This window comes from Emys orbicularis, chromosome 2 (genome assembly GCF_028017835.1).
Source record: "Emys orbicularis isolate rEmyOrb1 chromosome 2, rEmyOrb1.hap1, whole genome shotgun sequence".
NCBI lineage: Eukaryota > Metazoa > Chordata > Testudines > Emydidae > Emys > Emys orbicularis.
The window spans coordinates 225,708,012-225,724,692 of NC_088684.1; the positions used below are offsets into that span (position 1 = coordinate 225,708,012).

General features: G+C 42.0%; 1 protein-coding gene across 1 annotated transcript in view; it reads right to left on the reverse strand.

Annotated features, from left to right (window-relative positions):
• Window positions 1-3,495: 3,495 nt before the first annotated feature.
• Window positions 3,496-16,681, reverse strand: part of LOC135873945 (ubiquitin-conjugating enzyme E2 E2) — a 326,444-nt gene continuing 313,258 nt past the window's right edge. The window contains exon 6 of the mRNA XM_065398577.1: window positions 3,496-5,570. Coding sequence (XP_065254649.1) covers window positions 5,473-5,570 — 98 coding nt within the window. The 3' untranslated portion in view covers window positions 3,496-5,472. The remainder of the gene's footprint in view (window positions 5,571-16,681) is intronic.

Sequence of the window (16,681 nt, forward strand, 5' to 3'; positions counted from 1 at the left end):
GGAAGGGTTGATGGCAAATCAGGAGCCTGAGACTGACAGTCCCCAGGAACAATGGAGAGAGGCCAATGCTCCAGATCAGCCTGATTGACAGGGCGGGCAGGCTAATCAGGGAGTCAGGAGGCCAGGGGGGTCCTGTCCTCCGCGTGAACTGGAATGGCCTGAGTCAGACAGAGTGGGGCCGAGCTAAGGAGAGAGCAGGGGCCCGAGCTAAGCTGCTGAAAGCAGAGCTGCAGCCCCAAAGCCAGAGCACAGCCCAGAGAGAGCAGACCTGCCCTGGGAGGAGAGCTGCAGCAACCAGAGCCAGAGGGGCCAGACAAGCAGCCAGGAAGCAGGTCAGAGCTGGGAGCAGAGTCACAGAAGCAGCCTGCAGAGCAGACCTGTCCTGGGGGCAGAGCTGTAGCAACCAGAGCCAGAGGGGCCAGAGAAGCAGCCCAGGGAGCTGGAGGCAGAGCAGCAGCAGCAGCCGTGCTGAGGCAGTGTGGAGCTGGAGCTGGGGCTGGAGCAGTCCGGAGCCGGGTGCGGTGAGCAGCTGGGGCGAGGAGGGGGACCCTGGGCAGCAGGCCCAGCGCAGGGAGACACCTCAGCCAAGAGGCTCTGCAGGCCAGACTTGGAGGGGGATCGTAACCCTGTCAGGGCGGGGGCAACACTGGGAAAAAGGGTCCTGCCACCTAGAGCTTGAGAGCGTGTGGCCACCGCCAGAGCAAGTGTCCAACCCGCAGCATCTCTGCAGCACAGCCAGGGCCTGAGAAGGAGCCTGGGACCTACAAGGAACAGACTGTGAACTGCCCTGACGTTCCAGAGACACTGTTTGTGATGTTCCCTGCCACAGAGCGGGGTGATGTGTTTTCCTTTAACTTTTCCTATTTTTCCTTATTCTTTTTTTAAATTAATTGTTAATTAAACAACTTGTATTTGCTTTAAATTGTATGAAATGATCAGTGGGTCAGGGAGGTGCCCAGTGCAAAGAGAGTACCCCGGAGTGGGAACACCCTAGCCCCTGTCCTGGGTGACCACAGCAGGGTTGGGGGTCGAGACCCCCAGGAATCCTGGGCCCAGCCTTGTCGGGGTTTACGAGGACTCTGCCAGACAGGAGAGTGGAAGGGGAGTCCTCAAGGGCAGGGAGGCCTCTGGGTAAAGGAAGTGGGAGCGAGGACTCAGATCCTTTCGCTAGCCCACTTCACCGGGGTAGTGCAGAAGCCAGGAAAGTTCCCCACAATAGCGGGACCATTCCCCCGCTTACATTTAGACAATTTTAGGCAATGTCATGGTGGTTTTGAATGACATACTGGGGAAGGGAGATATATTTCATTAAAAATATTAATGGAAGCCAAAATTATCCTTTAAAATACAATCAGCATGGGTCTGATTTACTATGACAAAAGATCCTGATCGTCCTTTGAAGACAAAACAATATGTCTGGGACAAGTGCACATGTTGCCTATGCTCACTCTCTGCTTTACAGTCATTTTCTGCTCATTTGCCAGGCTCCTGAAAAAAGAAACTATCTGTGTTTTTTCTATACTTTTAATGGTATATCTGGCATGAGGACGACACCTCTGGAATTGCTACTGTGCGGAGTGAAGGTTCCCAAGCTGTGCTCTATGGACCACTTGAGCTCCACAGCGCACTTGGCTGGTGAGATGTGGAGAACTGGCTGGTTCCATGGTGTCAGCTCTCCTCCTTGTTTACAGTGAAGAGAAACAGACCAGATGGAATGAGGAAGTGAAATGAAGAGCTAAAGTAGACAGTGTGACTAATTTATTTCAAAAAGAACAAAGTATTTGTCACACCAAAAACAGCAAAAGATACATAAATATTTTCCTAATATTGCTTTTCAATGTCAGTAATTACCATAGTTGCTATGGGGATGTTATGCAACTCCCAAGAAGAATGGGGGAGGTGGTCTGCAAAGCAATCTCTCTTTTAAGATGCAGTACACACTGGAGTTGAGAGCTGAAGAACCAGCAGCAGAATGCCCCTTGGTTGTAAGATTTCATAAATCCTGGCAAAATCACCTGTTTTTAAGTTACACTATGAATCTGAAATAAACCAAAGATGCCAATAGGTTTTCTGAGATCTAGCTAAAGTGGGGGAGGTTTCTGGCTACACTTAAAAATCAAAATCAGATTAGTTCTTCCTGGTTTGGTATTTTGCTTTTGCTTGGCCGGGATCCTCCCCTCACCATGCTACTTTCTTCTGGGATGAGGGAGGATGGTACTCTTCTATTCTGCTCACCTCTGTTGTCTTCAGGTGGTGGCTGGTTAGATGTCAGAGATTTCTTGATCCTATAGTGCACTCTCTAGCATCTGAAATCCAGAGAGCAATCAAGCAGCAGTAACAGAAGGGCAAGGAGGATTCCTTTGCAGGTCCTACTGCTGCCGAGTGGCAGATTAGATAGACGGCCAGTTCCTCAGAAGATACATTTTGAGGAATTAGAGGAAGGGAGACGGTACCTATCAACTGGCCACCCCTAATAAACAGAGATGAGAAGGAAAGGTCAGTTGGCTTTCCCCATAGAAAGAAAAGGGCTTGGGCTGTAGGGAAAATGATTATTGCAGTAGCACGTAGTGGCCCCAGTCACTATGCTGGGCACTGTACAAATATACACAATCCTTTCCCCAAGGAGTTTATAATCTAACTATAAAACAAGAGACAACAGATAGGAACATTAAACAGACACAAGGTAACAAAAACTGGTCTGCACGAAAAACAGTGGTCCCAGCCCAATAGCATCATTATTTAGGCATCATATCAGAGGAGAGTTTTATAGAAAGACCTGAAAGGAGAATAACGAGGTGTCCTTGAATATGTTTATGGGGAGCTCATCCCATGCTCGAGAGGTAGCAGAGGAAAAAACAGTGAGTTTTGTTGACTATGTAACAAAACTAACTTTGCTAGGTTCACGTGGCTTCATACAAAACCTTCAGTTTGATATTTTTGGGGGGTATGGATGAACCTGAACTGCAAGCAAAATTTTGGAGAGATGAAGACGTGTGCTGAAACTCTTGCAAATTCCAACCAGTAGATTTTCACTCTGCCCCAATAAAGATAACGCAGGGTGCATATTTGACTGGAGACATTGCACGAGTGGATTAATATCCCTAGTGCAAAGTGCTACCTCCATAATTATTTCCTCTTAGTCCTTTTCCTCCTGAGGCTTGACTACAACCTCCTATTCTCCTGTCATCAGGATTCCAATGACATTAAAACTAAGACGTAGCTGTTATATCCAGGACTTTACATTGACCTGGAATATTAGCAGCAGGCGAGTGGCTAATGTAATTTTGTTGTTTGTGAACTTTTTTCCTTTTTTCAGTTAAATTAAAAGAAAAGAGTTGTGGAGAAAACAACCACAAATAATGAATATTTTCTAGACTAGCAAGTCCAGGTAGTAACAGACTACTCCAGTAGACCAGTCTACTTTTCTTAAAATTAGGAAGCTTTTGCCTAATGTTATTCAAAACCACACTCATATTTATTTTAAACAGATAAAATGCCAAACACACACAGTGGTGAATCTACAATGTTTCAAGGTCTCAGACATATATTACAAAATAGAACAGATTGAGATTATTTCTTTAGACCTACCAGTAGCCAAATTATCATAAAGGTATAAGTATATAAATATTTCCATGGCTCTGACAGATTAGATTTCTTTGACATGGTACAGTACATCTTGATTATGCTTTGTAGTTCTCTAATAATAGATTTAAACTGTAAATGGATTTAGGGAATTTTTTTAAACATTAACAAAAGGTGGATGAATGTACAATAAATATTAAAGCAGGACAGAAAACAATGCAGGCTTTTTAATTTAAAAAACGTGACATTTCAATTTAAAAATCTGATAATATACTTTCCACTACACACAAATACTTGTTAATATACAATTTCATACTATTTATTAAACATATAATAGGTTGGTCATTTGATATAACCCACTTTCCTCCCCCTATCAACTGACCCCCATCCTGGCAATATAGCTATGAGCTCTGAGACTACCAGACTCTCAGACAATATTAGTGTCTGATAAATGTAGATACTGAGCTCACAAGACTTTAACAGTTGTTTCATAGGAGAGAGAAAGCGTGCTGCATGCAGCATCTGTAATGTTTAATTAAGGAGACAGGGATTTTCCAGGATGCCTTTGTAACACAAAGAGCGTTTAGAATCAGCATCAGAGTATATATTTTCCAAATCACAACACCCACACATTTCCTTAGCTGAGTAGAAGTTTTCCTTCTATGGCTGCATACCTAAAATTAGCCTGAAGGTCAAATCTGAATAGAAATACCCTTGCCATGGGACGTGCTGGGAATGATTGGTGCAGTGGGCTCAATTTTGCCGTTGAAAACCTTGATTTAATTTTTTTAAAATAACAGTTGCTTTTACAATTACAAGAGCCTGGGGAAAGGAAAAATGAGCCCTGCTGAACAAAATCGTCAGCCCATAATCTACTTTCATTGTGGGGCTATTTTTGTAACCAGCTGTTTTAACTATTACCATCAAGATGGATGTAGAAAAGAAGATATATAGGAGGTTTCAGGGTAGCTGGGCACCAGTAAGTAAGAGGGTAGCTTTTTTTACTATATTAAAAAAAAGCTTATATTGAAGCTAGATTTTATTGAGAAATTCTACATGTTAAGAAACTTATTGTCAAGGAGAAATTAAAAGTTCAGGACTAAACATAATGGCTTAACTTGCAATGGTATTATGCAAGTTTAATTGCATGCAGAGCTATACCATTTACACTCTACAAAAAGCAAAAGCACTGTCTTACAAAAAGTGCATTTATCAGCCACAGTGTTTTATTGAGTGCTTTAATAATACAAGTGTACATCAACTGATCCACAGTCAAAAGTGGCAGGTCCCTAAGAAATTTACAAGCACTTTTTTTTTAAAGTAAATCAAAATACATATTATTTTGTTCAACCCAATAGCCTTCTGTGTGGGAAACAGAAGGCTAGTGATAAACACAGTCTTAGTAATGCACAGTGATTCTTGATTTTAAGCTTTTATACAAAACTTGTTCCCAGTAGCATGCACCCACCATTAAAGACTTCAGTACAAAAAAATAACCCTAAACACTACATTTAAGTAGAAACGAGATATAATTCTGAATTTGTTTGTTTTCCCAAAGACCACATGAAAGGAAAAAAACCACACATCAATACAAAGCTTTGGGACAAAGCTCTATACTATTACAGATCCAACATTCTTTGCACTGATAACCAAAATTCCCTGTCTACATTTGAGGGAAGCAACTTTCAAGTTAACAGAATGAAAAACCAAAACCAAAACAAACAAACAAAGAACCAAATACAAATAAAAACAGAAAGGAAGGAAGGAGGGAACCTTTTGTCACAAAATTGTTCAAAATTTAATAAAAAATAAGAACAAAGGGGAGAGAAGGGCTATTGATGCACTTAGTGAATGTGCTTGCACAGGTCCAGCATGTTCTATAGTAGATTCCTATGTAGCATATCTCTTGGTCCACTGTCTTGCCATTCTGTCATGCTCTGCTCTGTTAGTCATATACTGAGTGGCAATACTTCCAACCAGGGGGTCAGCTGCAAAGAAAACAAAACCATGAAATACTTGTCAGCCTTTGAAGGACTGTCTGCTACAGTTGGAGTCCAACGTAATGTTGTTAAAACCAGCTCAATTAAGCTCTGATAGGCTAAATCTGAAGAACAAGGTGCATTTATGTACGCGTTTCCATTTTAAAAGCAGATCTGCATATAGGGAGAAATAATCAAGAGGATGTGGGGTGTTTTTTAGCTGTGTGATTACCAATAAATTGCTGGGGGACTCGTGATTGAAACAGAGCCAATTTTTTAAAATTACACTTCATAGCTCTTAAAATAAATGTTTCATTATTATTTCAAGACAACAGTTACATAGAATATTTCACAATTCAGATAATTCACATGACAAGAAGTTTATTTATGACCTCCAGCTCCTGCACATCTCTCCCCTTCCCCCCATCCATGCTGCAAATACCAAACAATTATGGTGAGCACCAATCCCATTATCACGTGGAAGGGAGTGTAGGAAAGAGTGTATGGATTTTTTTTTACTTTTAATAGCATAAAAATAAGTTTAAGAATTAGAGCAATACACACAGTTTCCATGGGAATTAGATGAACCCAAGAGTCTTGGTATTGTTGGTTTATGTGGGCTTTTTACACGTCTGGGAACTCGTCATATGGCCAAAATAATGCATGATCTGGTCTTCCTGGGGTACTTTCACCTTCCCCCAAAAAGAAATACCCGAGGAGACCAGTGTGACGTTGTGCAGTCTACATGGTTTTATAAAAACATGATAATAAGTGAATATAATGTAACTGGGATAGTTTTATAAAAAATTTGATAATAAGTGACTATAATGCAAATGGGATATGCTTTGTGCAAAAGGTCTCTTGTAAGGTATCATTACAAAGCTCATAAGCTACTAAGTGTGATCATCCTATTTGTAGAAATGTACCACTCTTGTATCTAAAACTAGAAATATAAAATGTAACTCTGAGGGCCTATTGTAATTATGTAAAGTGTGGGCCATTAATGATGGTTTGAAATCTTGATAACTCCCATTGTCTGCAGATGGCTGTTTACCTGTGAGTCTTCCTGTATATGTGTGTGCTGGCAAGTGAGTAATAAAGTCTTGCAGTGACATGTGATCATGTCACCTGAACTGGAATCCATCTTTAACCTGGTGCTTTTCCAGTGAGGGGAGGGGGTGGAAACCCAGAGGGACAAAGGGTTCCCGCCTTATGCAAAAGATATATAAAGGGGTGGAAGAGAACTAAGAGAGGGAGAGGAGCCATTATGAAGAATCCCCTAGATAACACCTAAGCTGGAACAAAAGCTGTACCAGGGGAAAGAATTGTGCCCAGGCCTGGAAGGTGTCCAGTCTGAGAAAAACTTACTGAAGCATCTCTGAGGGTGAGATTATCTGTATTTAGTTTGATTAGGCATAAATTTGCGCATTTTATTTTATTTTGCTTGTGACTTACTTTGTTCTGTCTGTTACTACTTTGAACCACTTAAATCCTACTGTCTGTATTTAATAAAATCACTTTTTATTTAGTAATTTACTCAGAGTATGTATTAATACCTGGGGGAGCAAACAACTGTGCATATCTCTCTATCAGTGTTATAGAGGGCGAACAATTTATGAGTTTGCCCTGCATAAACTTTATGCAGGGTAAAACGGATTTATCTGGGTTTAGACCCCATTGGAAGTTGGGCATCTAAGTGCTAAAGACAAGCACACTCCTGTAAGCTGGTTTTCGGGTAAACTTGCAGCTTTGGGACAAGTGATTCAGACCCTGAGTCTTTGTCAGAGCAGACTGGAGTGTCTGGCTCAGCAAGACTGGGAACTCGTCATATGGCCAAAATAATGCATGATCTGGTCTTCCTGGGGTACTTTCACCTTCCCCCAAAAAAGAAATACCCGAGGAGACCAGATCTCACATAACACTGGCTCCATAAATGGCTCTTTGAAGCATTAAACAAACCAACCACCCAACCAATCTCTGGGAGAGCAAAGGGAAAGCCCACAACCAAGTTCATACACACCTCTCTAGGAACTACTGTACTTAACCAACATTTCTCCCTTTCAGGCAATAATATTTTGTCATTTTAGATCAGGTACAAATCTACTGACAGATTTTTTCCTTTTCTGGGCTGTTATGTGTTCTTCCTGTTTCTGGTGGAGCAGTGAGTCTCTTTATTACACCTTCACACCTTACAGGCCCTACAGCCTGGATACCATATTTCAGGCCCAGAAACAACACATATGACTCCTATTACAACCAGTTAATACTGCTTTTTAATTGGTTGGAGATGATGCTGTTTGGCAACATGAGTCACATTGTTGGTGAGCTGAGTAAAGTGCTTCCATAGAACTTCTAACCTACATCACTCTGAGGACCAAAAGCCAGTTTTTTTGCATGGCAGAAGAATTCTAATTAGAGTTCAAGGTCAGAATAAGTTATTTTGGGTTAGCCAGATATGGTTAGATTGGGTTATTTCCAGTGTTTTAAATCACCTAATGAAAAGTATCTGTGGCGCTGTGGTTAGTATTCTGAGGACTGGAGTTTTTGTTCCTAGATTCAGTCTCTCCAAGCTAACAAAGAGTGACAACCCTGTGAATGCTGCATGCTCAGTTGCTTGGGTCCTACTCCTGAAAATACGCACATGCTTAACTTTAATACCCAGAGTATTTCCATTGTGGAACAAACGAGGGTAGAAAAGTTAAACGTGTGCATTAGTGTTTGCGGGATCAAGGGCTAAAACAGAAAACACATGATTTCACATGATAATGGCCTCTCTACTTGATCCAGGAGTTGCACTGGTTGGTACCAACCATTCTTGCCAAAGATGAGTCACCATAACCCAAAGCCTGAGGGGGCCTTTCTCAAGACTCCAGAAGAAAAAAAGAGCATTATGGTAACAAGAAGGAAATTAAAACAATAGCAACTGCATTAAAAATTGCAACTTTGTAGGCCCATCAACCCTGCTCCCATTGAAGTCTATAGCAACTTCCTATTGATTCCAGTGGTGTGAGATCACACCCTTTATGTACATAATGAGACAACTTTGCAATGCTTCGTATATGAAGTGTCATCTTCAAATAAGTAAACCTGTATTTTAATCATACCCCAAATCAGTTATGAAATGAATGAATACCAACAAATACAGACCTACTGTAAAATGAAATACAAATAACAATGTTAAAATAAATTGAGGATGGCACACATGCCCATAGTAGCAAGAAAATATGAGTTGTATAACATATTTATCCTTCACTGGGCCTGTCCTATCATCAGAAGTTATAACATTACTGTGAGAGGGTAGGCTGCCATGGAGGGCAGTAGAACCTAGTGGTTAGCCAATCCTGTCACCTGGCCTCAACTGTTAAGGGTTTAGAAGGGTCCAGATATAGAGACTTAAGGGTCCTGGGAACAGATGGTGATTCTTGCAGGGAGGGCCAGGCAATGCTCCCCTTTCATCCCATCAACTGGGAAGGAGGTGTGAGAAGGGGACCAGTATAAATGCTGCCTCCTCCCTCACACCAGAGAGGCACTGACAGGAGAAGGCTAGTCTACTGAAGTCCCCAGATTGGAAGACTAATTGGAGAGAGTGTTCAGGTGAAGGGAGCTGACAAAAAGCTTTGCAGGTGGGAAAGAGGCCATAGACACAAACCCCAGCTCCAGAAAGAGGGCTGAGGGGAGTGCCTGCTTGAGGGATGGGAAGATGACTAGTACCTAAGGTAAAGAGGCCTGAGACACAACCCCAGCCCCAGAGAGAGAGCTGAGGGAGGAACTGCTGTTCAAAGGAGGGAAATACTGGTTACTCTAAGAAGGCAAGGGGCTTAGGATACAACCTCAGTCCCAGGAAAAGGGCTGAGGGAGAACTCCTGTTTAAAGGAGAGAAATGCTGATTGTTTTAAGTAGAGGCAGAGAAAGCTTGTAGCAGTACAATCCAGCTGCTGTGGGGAAGAGCTGAGACTGGCTCTTAAGAAATGCCTCCGTAGCTGGTCTTAGGAGACGCTGTGATGAATCACAAAATCAAGATGGAGGCAACAGAGTCTGCAGATCTTGTGAAGATGCTGATGAGTGAGGTAAAGATACGAGCAGCCCAGGGAAAATGGTGGTGGGATTGGAGGAATGGCTCTTAGGTGCCTAAAGAGGGTCCCTGGGCAAAAAAACAGAGGAGAGGGTGGGCCTGGGTTTCCCTACTGCTCCCCCAGACTAAGAGGGGACGCATGGGTGTTGAGAATAAAGGAATCCCAGAGCGGCAAGTGCCAGATGGAGATGGGCTTGAAGGCCTTTAGATTTTGTGTTCCCTTTTTAACCTCCGAAAGGGGAATGCATTGAGCAGTGACCTCGTTGGGGGGGTTAGGCCACATACACTAACAGTCTGTTGTGGCACCAGAACAAATAAAGAGGTGCTAGACTGACAGAACCCCTGCAACTCCACTCCTAGACGCTAGAGGAGCCACTCTCTGAGAAGCATGACTACAGCTGCACATACAGAGTTGGCCAAATTCTGCAAAGACTTACTCCCTGTGTAACACTGCTGTGCTGCCTGAATTGAAACCACTGTTGTATGCAGTGTAGTTGTAACTGTGTCAGTCCCAGGATATTAGAGAGACCAGGTGGGTGAGGTGATAATCTATTGGCCCAATTTCTGTTGGTGAGAGAGATGAGCTTTTGAGCCACACAGAGCTCTTCTTCTTCTTCTTTCCCAGACCTAAAGAAGAGCTCTGTGTGGCTTGAAAGCTTGTCTCTCTCACCAACAGAAGTTGGGCCACTAGAAGATATTACTTCTCCCACCTTGTTTCTTGAAAACGTTGTGGCAACTTTAACGCTTAGTCCTGCAAGGTGGTGATTCCTCTGTCCCCAATCCAGCAAAGCACTTAGACCCACTCATTTCCCTCAGAGAGCCTCATTGTCTTAAACTGCAGCTATTTTATCATCGCTGTTTTGAAAAGTTTAAATTCGTGTTTGTGTCTGTGATGACACCATGTTCGTGATCTACTTCTGCCCTACAAATCTGTAAGGATTACATGATATATTGCCATGTACCCTGTATTGTTTCCTTGTACTCCCCTGTCTGTCAGTATTCATCTCTTGCCCTTATACCTAGATTGTAAGGTCTTTTGGGTAAGAACTTTGTTTTGTGTCTGTACAGCACCTAGCACAACATGGTCCTGATACATGACCAGGGCTCCTAGGTGCTATGGTAATACAGAATAATATAATGTGTCCAAGAGCTCCCAGAGAATATAGCTACTGTGTCCCCCTCCACCTCCTTCCTTTCCCCCTTAGGGACTAATCCAGAGCCCATGGAAGTTAATGGAAAGACTTCTATTTACGTCAATTACTTTAGATCTGGTCCCTAGAGGGGGTAGCAGCGCTAGCCTTATGGGGCTCTTTTGCTTCCTGAGTGCAAGGACTCGATTGGTGCCTGGCCCTGAGCAGCAGGTGCAAGAACAGGAGTAGGGAGGCAGCGGATACAGCACTAGATTGAGGCTCAGAAGATTTGGATTTTATTCCTGACTTTGCTATTGGTCTGCTGTGACCTAGGGCAAGTCACTTCACCCACCTGTGCTACTGCGCTTCTGCCCTTGACTTTTGTCAGTCTTTTTTACTAAGATTGTAAACTGTTTGGGGCTGGCCCAGGACTGTCTCTTACTATGTTTGTACAGCACCTAGCACAATGGGATCCTAGTCTTGGCTGGGACGTCTAGGTAGTACAGTAATACAAATAGGGGGGAAAATATTCCCTCTCCCTTCCTTGCACATCTCAGCAGGAGCTGAGCACAATCTGGTTCTAAGATGGCATTATTCAGGCAAATTAAAGAATTAAAATATTTTATCCCATGCTCCATAAAGACCATGTACTTTTTCTACATTTTCTTTTCACATCACTGTAAAACTGATTCTTATTTTCCATATGTAAACGTCTGCATTTATTTCTAACAGTAGAAATTTGTTTATATAAGAAACTACTTTTTTTAGTAGTGGTGTAATTCATTAGTTACACCACAGTTCATTTTAGAAATCAAGTGGGAGTGTGTCCAAACAATGAAAAATAGTGGATCAAAATGTAAAAGTAATGCACAGTTTTGGTATGATCAGGAGAACTTATGAAATACATTAAAAGGACAAACACAATAAATAATAACAAAATTAAACTACACTTCAAACACATGAGAAGCTGAGGAAAAAACAGAACAAAGAATTATTATTTACAAAAAATATCACATAAAAGATCAAGCCAAGCCAAAATACAGGCCTTAAAAATAAACACATACAAATTATGGTGAAATGCAGCTCTGCTATGGTTAAGGTACCGGACAGTTTACTGTTTATAATAAGTTAAGAAGGAGGGGCCTGATCCTGCAAACACATATACACAGGTGGCCCTATCTCAAGGGACTACCAATGAGAACATGGTGACTCCTGTGCATAAGTATTTGCAGTATTGAGCGCTCACTGTTCGTGAAAGTAAGTGTTGGTTTAAGACAGCATGTACAGCTACCCCAGATAGCATGGCTAATGCAGAGTAATCCTGACCTGTAACATCCCTGCCAGAGCAGTAATGAGACTCTTGAGCAGAGATTACCAACTGTACTAAATTATGCGGTGGGTTTGTGATGGATATAAATATTGATTGCAGTGAAACCATATTATGCCTAACTCAGGATTTCACCAGCACAGTAGATGTTGGCAACTAGGACACATTATCAGTTTATAGAAGTTGGTGCAACTCCAGCGACTTCAGACTTTGGCCCCAGCAACCTGATAATTTACTATTGCATGAAGTCCACAACTCACAGATTTAAAAATCAATCGCCTGGTGTACTTAGCATGCTGAAGTAAAGTTTATTATACAATATTAGGACTGAAGTGGTTCCAAGTGAAGTCAGAGTAAAGAGGCCAGCAGGTAAAGCATTATGCTTTATGGTACCAGACGGATTCCATGCAATAGCATCATCTTATGATAAAAATAAACAGACCAATAGATCCTGCTGTTGCAAAATCAGTGGACAACAGCAGTCTTCTGCACCTCAGATAAGGCTGTGATCATGTAACACAATTTGCAATATATTGTTTTGGACTATGGATAAACAATATGCAAGATTTTGTAAAGGTTAAAGAGAACAATGTACAGTAACTGCAACTGAATTTAGTACAAGAGTGATTCAAAACCAGGGCAGCAACAGGGTGGGGGAAGGGCAGCAGGCTCCCCGCTTGGCCATAGACCCTACCTAGTGGGAGAGGTCTGGGCTAGTTCCGGTCTCTCTGGTGGGGGAGGTAGAGTGTGGGGAGAGGTCCTGGCCAGTCTCTATCTTACCTGGCTCCCCGCTTCCCAGAACCTCAGGCTGCCATCTCTGAAAGCTGCCGCCTCTACCTCTTTTGCTTCCAGACCTGTGCTACCTGGCAGTTAATCTGGGTGCCCTCTATCGCCCTTAGGAAAATTCTGATTCTGCCCATGATCGAAACACATGGCAAAGGATAAAATTCCATGATGTAGTTCATGATGGACAGTGGCAACCAATGGAACCAACGTTTGAAGTAGTTTCTTGGTTCATTAGCAATAGACCTGTGGCTGACAGCTTTCTAAATGTGGGAAGAATTATGTAATTCTCATGTTGCACTGGAATTCATTTCACTGCACATTAGTTTTATCTGCTGTGCATAGCTTAACATGGCTTGATGGGCTGATCTACAATGACTTGCCATGTTCTTTTGCAGCACACTTAACATGATTTCAGAATGTGTTCCTCATGTCTGTAGTAAGGCTAATCAAATTTACAGCCCAATTCTAGTCTGATTCCCCCTTTTCAAGGGAGTTCATGTACTGAGGACTTAGATGAATCCAGGTTCGGTCATTACAAAATTTCAGCTTTGTTTAATGCTAGTTATAATGCTTTAACATTCACAAGACAGACTATAATTCTTCCTTAAAACTACATTTTCCCCCAAATAAATGAAATTTATTACTATGCTATATTTTAATCTGATTGTATTTTTGCAGCTAATTTCAAATCAGCAAATAACAATTTCAGAGCAGCACTCATCTCTTGGTCTCTTGAGTGCTATTTAAAAACACAGCAAACATACTTCAATGAAATAAAAAAAATGGAGATAGTGTGTCTCCTCCATCAGTCACGTGATGTGCAATGAAATCCCAATTGCTGGTGTCAGAATGGTTAAAGGAACACCAATTTAGGCTTAATATAGACTCATAGACTTTAAGGTCAGAAGGGACCATTATGATCATCTATCTGACGTCCTGCACAACTCAGGCCACAGAATCTCACCCACCCACTCCTGTAACAAACCCCTAACCTATGCCTGAGTTACTGAAGTCCTCAAGTCGTGGTTTAAATACCTCAAGGTGAGGAGAATCCTCCAGCAAGTGACTCGTGCCCCACGCGGCAGAGGAAGGCGAAAAACCTCCAGGGCCTCTGCCAATCTGCCCTGGAGGAAAATTCCTTCCCGACCCCAAATATGGCGATCAGTTAAACCCTGAGCATGTGGGCAAGACTCACCAGCCAGCACCCAGGAAAGAATTCTCTGTTGTAACTCAGATCCCATCCCATCACAGACCATTGGGCATATTTACCTGCTAATAATCAAAGATCGATTAATTGCCAAAATTAGGCTATCCCATCATACCATCCCCTCCATAAACTTATCAAGCTTAGTCTTGAAGCCAGATATGTCTTTTGCCCCCACTACTCCCCTTGGAAGGCTGTTCCAAAACTTCACTCCTCTAATGGTTAGAAACCTTCGTCTAATTTCAAGTCTAAAATTCCTAATGTCCAGTTTATATCCATTTCTTCTTGTGTCCACATTGGTACTAAGCTTAAATAATTCCTCTCCCTATATGTTTGTTGTATATAAAATAGTTTTTATAATACCGTAATATTTCCATTATATTTAAAATTTCAGTGGGAAAAATATCTGATGCAGCGAGTTACTAGAGTATCAGAAAAGGGTTCCAGAAAGTTTACTGAGGCTAAATAACACAGCCCTGTAAAAAATCTCAGAATCCAATTAATTGAATAATAAAAATATGTTTTAAAAAAATTATTATTTAGGTTTATTATTTAGGATCTGGAAAAGCCAGTCCCTGTAGCGGAAGAGGCATAACAAAACCGGCAGAATTTTAGGGGCTGGATCACTGCCGCTTACTGAAAGGTTTTATTCTGCCTCCTGAGCTACAAACTCTTCTGCTTCTTAAGATACAAGCTGAAATCCCACTGTATAGGATCTATAGACCTTCTAGTGCAGAAGAGTTACTGGGGGGGAAGTAACACTTGACTAGTCTGTTTTCATTGTTCAGGTTGAGTGAAATGCAAAAAAGTAAATAGAAGGCATAAATAAAAGTAAATTAGTTTTTTAAATATTTGGACATATATATATATATATATGATTTGTAACTTAACAATTACCAACCTGTGGCCTATGGACCACTAGAGATCTGTGGAGAAGTGAAGGGTCACATGGTCCTTACTGTTCTTCCAACTATTTCCTGTACTACTTCTGCATGTCTAAGCAACTGCTGTATTTTCCATAGGGATGTCTTGCAGTTGTGAACAGGAAGGGAGATAGCCTTAATGATCCTGGGTGGGAATGATCCACAAGACAGTATCTCTTAAGATGTGATCCATACTACGAAAAAGTTGGGGATCTTTGTTTTAAACTCCTTTAGGCACAGTCAAGGTCCTAAGTAGGATGGGTACACTGGAATAATTCTTCCTAGACAGTGATTAGGCAGTATACAGGTGACTATTGTCAGTGGCTAAAAATAAAAGTAACAACAGCTGTATTTTGTTTGGTAATATTAATGCAAATACCTGTACAGGATGGTATATATTCCTATATTGATTTGCAGTAATGTCCAGTTTTTCAAAGGTGGTTAGTGTGTGTGCCATCAAACTCCAGCATTTATACATGTTCATATTTACCTACCTTTGAAAAACTGCCCTCAAAAGTCTTAAAAAAATGTGATTTCTTAAGATTCAACATGATTAGAAGGAAACTGCAAATGCGAATCATTCACTAGAACACCAGTTCACTTAAGAGTAAATGAAGTAGATAATGCTGATAGTTTAACACACACCAAAAATATATCAGTGTCCTTAAGCTTATTATTAAAAAATGCACAATGTGGTTCTTTAATTAAACCCTGTTGTGTTTCTTAGGGCATCAGGGCTTGTATTATAATAGGAAAAAATTGACAGTAAAAAGGAAACACAAAAGCTATTTGGCCCAGGTCCACAAAGGGACTTAGGCATTGTGATGCTCAGTGTTACAACGCATAACTTGTAGGTGCCTAAAAAATCATAGGAACAACAAAATGATTCACAAAGCTTGGATTAGGTGCCTACACTCCCTATACAATGAATGGGGAGAGACATGTGTCTAAAAATGCAATCCACAAAAGACAACATGCTGGACAGGGAGCCACCTATGCCAGCCAATAGGAGATACCATTGAGAGGGGGTATGGGCTAAATCCTACCCCTCTTACAGAGATAGGTGCCTAAGGCTGGCTGCAGGGAGGCACCTATCTCTGCTAGCCATCCATGAATGGAAGTCAGGCTGCCTCACTCCACACAAAACAGCCTAGAGGGGGAGGAGGTGGGGTCCACCTTAAACTCTTAGCCACATTCCACACAAAAATGCTGGAAGAGAGAGAAGGGGAGAGAGAGAGAGAGAATGACACACTAGCCTGGTGGTTAGGGCACCCACGAGGGAGACCCAAGGTCCAGTCCCCCTGCTCCAATGACTCTTTGAAGGTGTTGCCTTCTGGATAAATAATTAATGGGAGAGACTGGGGGTACCCACATTAGAATACTCCAGAGCTCAGTGCCAAGAGCATGCTGCTGAGAAGTGGGAGACCACTGTTCAAATCCTTTCTCCCCCTCAGGCAGAGGGGGGAATTGAACCTGCATTTCCCACATGCTCAATGAGTGTGCTAACCACTAAAAGTTAAAAGCAAGTACCATCATCTCTTCAGCTAGCTAGATTTTGAATGGGACCCAATCTGGTAGGTAGCCTCCAAGTATGCCTACTGGATCAGGCCCACATACGAGTGACTTAGAGATGCACCTATCTTCCTCTGGGGTTAGGTAGGAGATTGGTATCTGCATG